At 29.5% G+C, this 9,633-nt stretch overlaps 1 protein-coding gene across 1 annotated transcript; it reads left to right on the top strand.

Annotated features, from left to right (window-relative positions):
• Positions 1-2,187: 2,187 nt before the first annotated feature.
• LOC112091397 (beta-glucosidase 12-like) lies at positions 2,188-5,753 on the top strand. Its single transcript, XM_024164934.1, has 11 exons — positions 2,188-2,349; positions 2,557-2,629; positions 2,734-2,792; positions 3,392-3,467; positions 3,626-3,703; positions 3,809-3,896; positions 4,011-4,263; positions 4,400-4,515; positions 4,829-4,964; positions 5,225-5,327; positions 5,620-5,753. The coding sequence occupies exons 1-11, from the start codon at positions 2,188-2,190 to the stop codon at positions 5,751-5,753; spliced, it is 1,278 nt and encodes a 425-aa protein (XP_024020702.1).
• Positions 5,754-9,633: the final 3,880 nt, after the last annotated feature.

Below are 9,633 nucleotides of genomic sequence, written 5' to 3'. Positions count from 1 at the left end.
AAGGCTGAAGTAACAGGATAAACAAACCTACATATCTTAAAATTTCGCAAAAGGTTTTTATGTTTATGGCATAAATAAAAAAAATGTGCTAAATACAATTTTTTTAAGCTAGCATTGTCTCATTTATTTATTTACTTTTTTAAACAAAATGGTACATGACTTATTCAACACTCATTGAAGCCAAACGGACGGCCTCCCTCAAATCTAACCATGCGCTTTGAGATGTAACCATACTCTCATATATACAGCGTTGTGAGTATGGGCTTTTCCTATTTTTGTTTTCTTTTTTAATCCAAGAACCAGGTGTGTATTATATACAGCACCAAATTAAATAACTATGGTCAATTCTTTTTCTTTTTTTTTTTTTGAAAAATTTAGCTAAATGGCCTTTTTTCCATCTCTTTTCATAAATATGACCGTTTTGTTTTATTTCACAAAAATTAGCCAAATGGTCAATTGTTTTTTTATTTCACAAAAATAACTGTTTTGTTTACAGAAGTCAATTAGTGATTGACCACGATCAATCAATGATTATCCAATTCATTATTAAATATTTATCAATTATTTATCATCAATAGACCTATAATTTGTTAATTAAAATTGATTAATTACTGATTTATTTTGATTAATTATAATATTGATTAATAATGAAGAATCATTGAGTTATTCAGTAATAAAGTGAAGTCAATTATCGATAGGCCATTAATTCAATCGGTGATTGACTACTAATTCAATTAATTCAATCGGTGATTGATTGCTTATGATCATTAAGTTAATAAAAAACAACCACTTTAGCAATTTTAAAAAATTTCGGTCATTTATGAATAAAACCCTTCAAAAAGGGACACTTGGACTAAAATCCCTTAAAAAAAAAAAGAAACAAATGTGAGAAAAATTAACTAGTATGATCAGATCTAATTAGAAAATTCCAACTAAGTTAATACCCAGTAGAAGATTCCATATTTATCAAATTCTTCACTCTAATTTATTAAAGATAAAGTAAAATAATTACAAAGAACAATAGTAACAACTCAAAAAAGAAAGAAAACAGTGTGATGAATTAGGACTAATTTGGAGAATGATGGTACAACGTTCTGTATTAATGAGAATATAATATGTACACTTACGTGAGAATTTGATTCAATACTTATGCAATATACTAAATACAACGGATAAACTAAGAAATTAAAATAGCGGTAAGCTAAAATTAAATCATTATAAGATAAATACAATCTATTTAGGTTTAATAATTTATTATCCTTATCATGCCCATCCTACTAGTCATAATAAATCGCCAGTTGGTTTATAGGATTTATGATACAGTGACACCACATCTCATGAACCGGTTCATATATACACAATTATATTTGTATGTATATAGTTATATATGTATGAGAATGAATAAAACTAAAATTTTGAATGAAAAGTAACATGATTTTGTTTCTTCTTTTTAAGAAAAAAAAAATCTCGTAATTTGTCTCTCTTTTACCTTCATCTATTTGAACCTTGTCCTTTTTCTTTGAAATTAGCTCTATGTAATCGAGTTCTGCCCTAATATATGATGCAAGAATTAACTATTGCGGTGCATGTTCATACACACCACATCTAGTAAGTGTGTTCCAAGTTAATATCTAATTAATGCCAATCCATGAGATTCAAGTCTATATGTATTGTGCCGCCTACAGTTGTCTAGGTCAGTATAACATAGACACATGTCCCCTCACTCTACGGACGGTAAAAAAACAAAAAAACAAAAAAAACAAAAAAAAGAGCTTGAATAAATATTGTAAAACTTGTAGGATTTAAGTGTGTTTTGTAAAATTACTAATTTTTCCATTCTTAGATATCTAAGTACGGTTATACTTGTCATATTCTTAAAATGAAAGAAGTAAAAGAAAAACCAAAATCTGCTTTAGTGACAAAGTTTTTAAAAATAAGGGATCAATTCTGTGATAAGTCATCCAAAACACCTTCTAAAGAAAAAGAAAAAGAAACTTACGCAAAAGTTTTATGTTGTTAAGTCTTAAATTAGTGTTAGGTCATAGATCCAATCCATGCATGTAGTAAGCATAACATTGTCTCATGAAAAATAAACATTTGATTGGTCTTTCCATAAATTCACTAATTTGCTGGTGTATAAATAGACCACTTCGAATTCGTAAGAGTATCATACGTTCAGAGTTAAAAATGAGAACTCACGTAGTTGTTCTTTTCAAACTGGTGATTGTGGCCTACTTACTCACATGCAGCAAAGGTGTTCATGATCAACTAAACGAGGAATGCATTCCACTGAGTAGGTCATGTTTTCCATCCGATTTCATATTTGGGACAGCATCGAGTGCTTATCAGGTATATGATCAAGATATATATATATATATATATATATATAAACTTGCAAACTATTATTAAGTGGCCAAATAGACCTTAACAAATCAATATCAAGATTTTGCTTATTAATTATGAACGTTTAATATAATAGGTATAATTGTTATGTTATATATGTGTTACTCATTTTTCTGTTTTAATTAATGTATTATTTGATTTTTCTTGTCGAAGTATGAAGGAGCAGCAAGTGAAGAATACGGCAAAGAACCGAGTATTTGGGATACGTTCACGAAGGAACATCCAGGTCTACAGAATATCAACGTTGTTTTTATTATATTTATTACTTATAATATATGACAAATATACAGAAAATTGATTTCATTATTTATTTCTCTTAAAAATTGATAGAAAAAATACCTGGTGGCTCATCTGGACAAGTTGCCAATGATTTCTACCATCGGTACAAGGTATGAAATGTTTACTGTATAAACGATTTCCAAATATACGAATACCAACGATTTATTTGATTTTTATCTTTTTATTGAAGACATGCACATATACATGACTAAGACAAAATTATAAGAAAACCCTTTGAATTTTAGTTAAAACTGACAAACCAAACGCATCATAAGTAATGTATTTACCCAAGATTAGATTAGGTACAAGAGTAGATTCGATTTAATTGGGACGTGCTAGTTAGTTTTGATATTAGTTTTTCCATCTTGTAAATTATGTTTAAGAATAGGATAATTGTTTATTCAGACATGAATAATATTGAACATTTGTAAAATCTTATCTTACATTTGTAAGACGTACATCTTGAAAGAAGTATAGAGATGATCGTCGCTACTCCAACTCACGTTCTTAATATTTGTTACTTCATAATATTATTTTATTATTATGATTAACGAACATAATATTTGTTACTTCATCAAATATCTTCGTCGCAAAAATTAAACAAAAATAAAAAATCATCGGTGTCCCATTGGCAAAACCATTGATTTCCTTTCTTAGGTAGTAACTCCGAAAGTCATCGATATAAATAATATTATTGCAATTTTTACAGGATGACATCCGCATGATGAAGAAGATCGGTTTCGAGTCCTTTAGACTGTCCATTTCTTGGTCTAGAATATTACCAAGTAAGTAATTATCTGACAACAGGCAATATAGTGAAACCAATATATATATATATATATATATATGTATATATACATATATACACACACATATATATACACTATTCTCCTAATTAAAATTGCTGATATTTCCACAAACTGAATCTTAATTTTTTTTATAGGAGGGACAATAAGTGGAGGAGTGAACTTTGATGGAATCAACTTCTATAACAATCTCATAGACGATCTCTTGCAAAATGGTTACGTTCCATTGACATCTATTAATTATAGCATTTAAACGATTTGTCAACATTCTTAATATTCAAGCTGTTTAATTTCTTTCTGCACATTAATATATTATGCAGGTATAAAACCTGTAGTGACTTTGTTCCATTGGGATCTTCCACAAGCTCTTGAAGATAAATATGGTGGATTTTTAAGTCCGGATATTGTGTAAGACATACAATATTCATAATACATATTTATGACATTCTACACAGAAATAAACATACATACATATATATGCCAATGATTTTCATCTCATATAATTCAATTTATTTTTAATAGGGATGATTATCACAATTATGCGAACCTGTGTTTCGCACAATATGGTGATAGAGTGAAACACTGGACCACTTTCAATGAGCCATACATTTTTTCAACTCAAGGGTATGAGAGTGGTGTTATGGCACCAGGTCGTTGTTCTGATTATGCTGGAAATTGTCCAAATGGGGACTCGGGAACCGAACCTTATAAAGTAGTTCATCACATACTTCTTGCACATGCGGATGTGGTAGACTTGTATCGGAAGAAATTTCATGTTAATTGTCATGTTAATCTATTTGTGAACCAACGACATATATGATACATTATTTAATACTTAAAAGAAAACAAACTAAAATACACGGTATTGACTTAGAACTAATAGAACATTACGTTTTCTTTATTCCTTTCAGCCAACTCAAAAGGGAATTATAGGATTAGTGGAAACAAGTCAATGGGCGGAACCGAAATTCCAAACACTTGAAAGCCGCAAGGCTGCCAAGAGAGCTCTTGAGTTTATGCATGGATGGTAAGAAATCTAACAAATAATCCTATTCACTAGACATATTTCGGAAAATAATGCTTACTTGAAAAATTATTTGAACTTTCTAGTCATTATAGACGAGTTATAGCCAATCTGGCTGTTTGAGTATATGGCCAATCCAATTTGACTCGAATTCCAATATTTTTATAAGGGAAAAAATTATTATTGTTTTTATTAAAAAAAAAAAAAAAAAAAAAAAAAAAAAAAAAAAAACTAACTAACCAGGCCTTGTCGCCCCCAGCCGTATTATTATATCACGAGTTACATGATACATGTACATTTGATTTTGTTTATTCAGGGTTTTTGATCCAATAGTGTTTGGAGACTACCCAAAAATCATGAGATCATTAGTTGGACATCGATTGCCGAAGTTCACTGACGCTCAATCAGAACTTTTAAAAGTCCTGCAAATGATATGCATGTTAATCTCACAAGTAAGCTAAACAGTATTCAAAAATACCTGAGTTAAGATTTGTTAGTATTCTTTAATATTAATAATATTTGTTGAAACAGTTGAGGGGAGTGATGGACGTCCTATTGGCCCACGGTAATCTTATTCTCTCATTTTCTCCTTTTTTTTTTGGTGATTCTTTTAAGGATTGAATTGCAAACCAATATTTATCTAATTTATTAAATTTTTAACTACTTATCATTCTACATACTAAAAAAAATCATTTCAAAAACACTGATGCAGAGTTCAACATTCTGGCTCGTGATCTATCCAAAGGGAATTGAAGACTTGGTTTTGTACTTGAAAGAGAAATACAACAATCCTCCTCTTTACATCACTGAGAATGGTAAGACAGATCCTTTGTTTTTTGGGAAACAACATAGGATTAGGAAAATAAATATATAAAAGATAAAGATGTAAAAAGTAAAGAATATGCAAGTGCAAACGTATGCGAACGTATAACAAACCGTAAAAAAAATATAGTCATTTTGAAAAACATATGCATTACACAAGTATATGTGTCTTTTTACTCTTCCGAAGAAAATCGTGAATTTATATGATTAATGAGTTTAAATTTCTATCTTACTCTAATTTTATTTTAATAAATATTTACCTAACATATAGATTTATCATTGCAGGAGTTGTCGACACCCCTGATGTTAAAAGGGGTTTTCTTGACACCTTCATTCCAAATGATTGGTTGGTTGATGATCGCGTGAGGATAAAATACCATCATGACCATCTGTGGCATTTGCTAAATGCTATAAAGTAAACTCCAATATATACTTGCATTCAGTCAGTATTTAGGATTCACTTTTTTTATCAGTACTTTCTTTTTCCCGATATAATTGAGAATCTTTTGGACAAAACAACACCTGCAACAATAATAATAATAAAGTACATCATTAATGAAGTATTATTTAGACACTCTATTTAGTATGTTCACTGCTTATGTAGACCAATATTCTGGAAATTTTATTAAGCGCATGCATAAAAATAAATCATTAACTATAAACTCATCTTTAATTTTCCACATATTTGAAGACTATATACACTCTAATTGCGTATGATAGCTATAAGATATTGATACGGTAGTTGTAATAAATTAGAAAGTTAATTAAAAAAATTTATTACAATTAATGAAGCTGAATTCTTATCACGCCAAGATGAGAATGTAACTATTGAAAACTCGTCTATGTAAATTAGTATGTATAAAATATAGTAGGTCTAAGAAAATAAAAAACTTTATTGAAATTGAAAAGTTTCAATAAAAAAATATTATTGATCCAACAGTTGTAATAAATTAAACAATTGACTAGAAAAATTTATGACAATTAGTGAAAGATATTACAATAACTCAATTTAATTAATGTTTTGGCTGTAAGGGGATACTATGCTTGGACATTTCAAGATGTTTTTTTAATGGAATTTTGGTTTTACAAGTAACTTCGGCCTCGTCCATAACGACCGTGACAATAATTTGACGAGAACCAAAAAAGGAGCTGCGGACTGGTTCGAGCACACTTTTTTCGGACTGGATCAGCAACCCACTTTGTTGGCTTCTGCATAACTCCATATATGGAATGTGTAATATATGTATAAGACTACTAAGAAGAAAGACCAGATCATGAGAGTATTATAAGTAGAATAATAATCACTGCTACCTATATATATAATATATTAAGCAAGTGAGTGAGAATAAAGGTCTTTGTATTGGAAATTATGTGTGTTGTGTGAGAAAGTGACTTGATGAAATAAAATATCTATTCTGTTATCAGCATATAAGTTTATTTAAGCATATTAATTCTACCACTAATTTAGCAATATATATATATATATATATATATATCAGTTCTCTAGAGATTTTGCTTTACTTATATTTAATGTGTGCCGAAGTTATTCTCATTATTAATTTTTTTTTTTTCAGCAAACAAAGAGGAGAAAAAACTAACATAAAATGAACGTCAAGAAGTTCTAATAATATTAGCACCCACTAAAGTTATAATCCCATACCCGCGGGTACTCTCTCATTTATAATATACATATTTATATATATATATATATATATATGATGAAATAAATTAAATTAAAGAGAAGGGTATGCAGACTTTTTAATAGAACTAGTTTAGCTACGTGTGCGATGCACTTTTAAAGTTGTAATTAAAATTTTAATAACGTAGAATACGAAAAATAAAATATAATAAAATAAAAATAAATAAACACGAGTAAGGTGATTATATTGATGAGAAAGTTTATATTTGAGGTTCAAGAAATCTAAGAGACAGAAGGACAGTAAAAGGGGAACGAAAAAGGAAAATATTAGGAAAATATTAGTGTAATTGACTATGGTAGACAAATGGTGTCAAAAAGAAAAGAAAAAACGGAAAACAGAAAGAAAGAATGGTAAAACCCTGGTTGTAAGAGATATTTGTTCATAAATAGAGTTAGAAAAAAATGAACGAAGCAAGTTAAAATTTTAAAAAATAATAATAATAAAAGATAATTAAAGAATGGAGTTATAAAGAAATAAAAATATTTAGAAGAATGAGAGGGCAAAGTGAGAGTAACAAAAAAAAATTGAGGGACAATAAGTGGAGGAGTGAACATTGATGGAATCAACTTCACTTACAACCTCATAGACGATCTCTTGAAAAATGGTTACGTTCCATTGACATCTATTATAGCATTTAAACGATTTGTCAACATTCTTAATATTCAAACTGTTTAATTTTCTTCTGCACATTATTATATTATGCAGGTACAAAGCCTGTTGTGACTTTGTTCTATTGGGATCTTCCACAAGCTCTTGAAGATAAAAATCGTGTATTTTTAAGCCCAGATATTGTGTAAGACATACAATATATGTTCATAGTACACATTTATGACTTTCTAAACAGAAATAAACATATGTACATATATGTACCTGTAATTTTCATGTCATATAATTAATTTATTTATAATAGGGAGGATTATCACGATTATGTAATTATGTGCATCACACTATATGGTGATAGAGTGAAACACCGGACCACTTTCAATGAGCCATAAAACTGAATGTTTAGAGGTTAAATTTTCAGTTATTGGATTATGTTTTTAGTATTTTTGTTTAGGATGAAATCTTGTGAGAATAGTGAAAGAATCCTACAGATTTTGATGTTTAAGATGATAAAAAGTAATAAGAATGATTATGTGATGTATTTCAAAAGGTTAAAATCATGGATAAAACGAGCTATGGTTAGCTCGGGAAACCCAAAATTAGGCGGAACTCCGCCGAAATTTAGTTACAAAATTTGAACTAAAATCGGTCGCAATGAAGAATAGGAGGACTAAGATGGGTAAAGTAAGTTGAATATGTTTATGAAGATGTGTAGAAACCTAAAATGATGAAACTTCTCAGTTTCAGACCAATACTGAAAACTAGGTTATTAACTCAGAATTGAATCTAGCACTGTTTTGGCAAGAAAACCAATATAAAAGCTTAATTTCAAAAAGGTACCAACAGTACGTTGAAGAAAAGTTTGTTCCGAACAACTTTTGTGAAATAGCATTTTTCCCAAAAATGAACTTAGACATCAGTTTCGGGCTGATTTCTGAAACAGATTCAATATGTGACTTATGGCCAAAAGTGTACGGGTTTGGTGCACATTGACAATATCGAAGATGTTTTGGTCCGGATACCGAACAGGAAATCGTAGATCTCTTCAAGGATTTTAGAAACGACATACTCACTTTAAGAAAATAATATTTACGAAACCACGAATTTGAGTCAAATGTGTTTCAATTACTGATCTTAGATTGTAAATCTAATGATTGGGAATTTATATAATAGGACCAATAGGCGATCAAGGAAGCAAAGTTTTGGGAGACCTGAAAGTCATGACCTTAGCAGAACTCCTATAAGTACAGTAGTTTTTCTATGTCTATATCACGAACAAGCCTATTTCCTTATTTTGCACGAAATTGTGCATATGGGAAATTCGTTTTATGTTATTAAGTGAAAGATGTTTCTTGAATCTTATTTGTTGTTTTGAATGTGCTTATGGACTGCTAAAGAATTTTAATCTACTCAAAAGTCAACAAAAGTCAAGGATTTGAATAAGGTCAAATTTCATAGGAAATTGGTAAGAATGCTCAAAGATGTACTAATATGACTAAAATTACTGTCATTATAAAACAAGATGACACTAAGACGATTAGGCTAAAATTACTGTCATAATAAGAAAAAAGTGACAGTAAGATGAAAAGATTAAAATTACCGTCATAATATAAAATGATGAGAGTAAGATGATGAACAAGTAAAGAAGACAAACAATAAGAAGTAAAAAAAAAAAAACTATTTGTACCGGCCTTCGCAAGGAAAGGTTATTATGATTATGAATGAAACGAAACCGTGAGTGAGTTTATTTTGGGTCGCTACCCGACTCCTCACTGGTTATACGCGCAACGGTAAAACATGATGGGACCTATAAGAAGTAAAAGTTATGAAAAACCAATGATACAAAATTAAAGATCTCAAGAAGTAGGAAACGAAAGAAAGGAAAGCACAATATCAAAGAAAAGAAAGCATAATATGAGAAACGCTTTGAATGTTTAGGAAATGTGTTAGGATGTATGATATGAATGCATATATTGGTATGTATTACTGTTAGTTT

This window comes from Morus notabilis, unplaced genomic scaffold, assembly GCF_000414095.1.
Source record: "Morus notabilis unplaced genomic scaffold, ASM41409v2 Scaffold555, whole genome shotgun sequence".
Classification (NCBI taxonomy): domain Eukaryota; kingdom Viridiplantae; phylum Streptophyta; class Magnoliopsida; order Rosales; family Moraceae; genus Morus; species Morus notabilis.
This window is presented reverse-complemented; position numbering and strand designations above follow the sequence as displayed.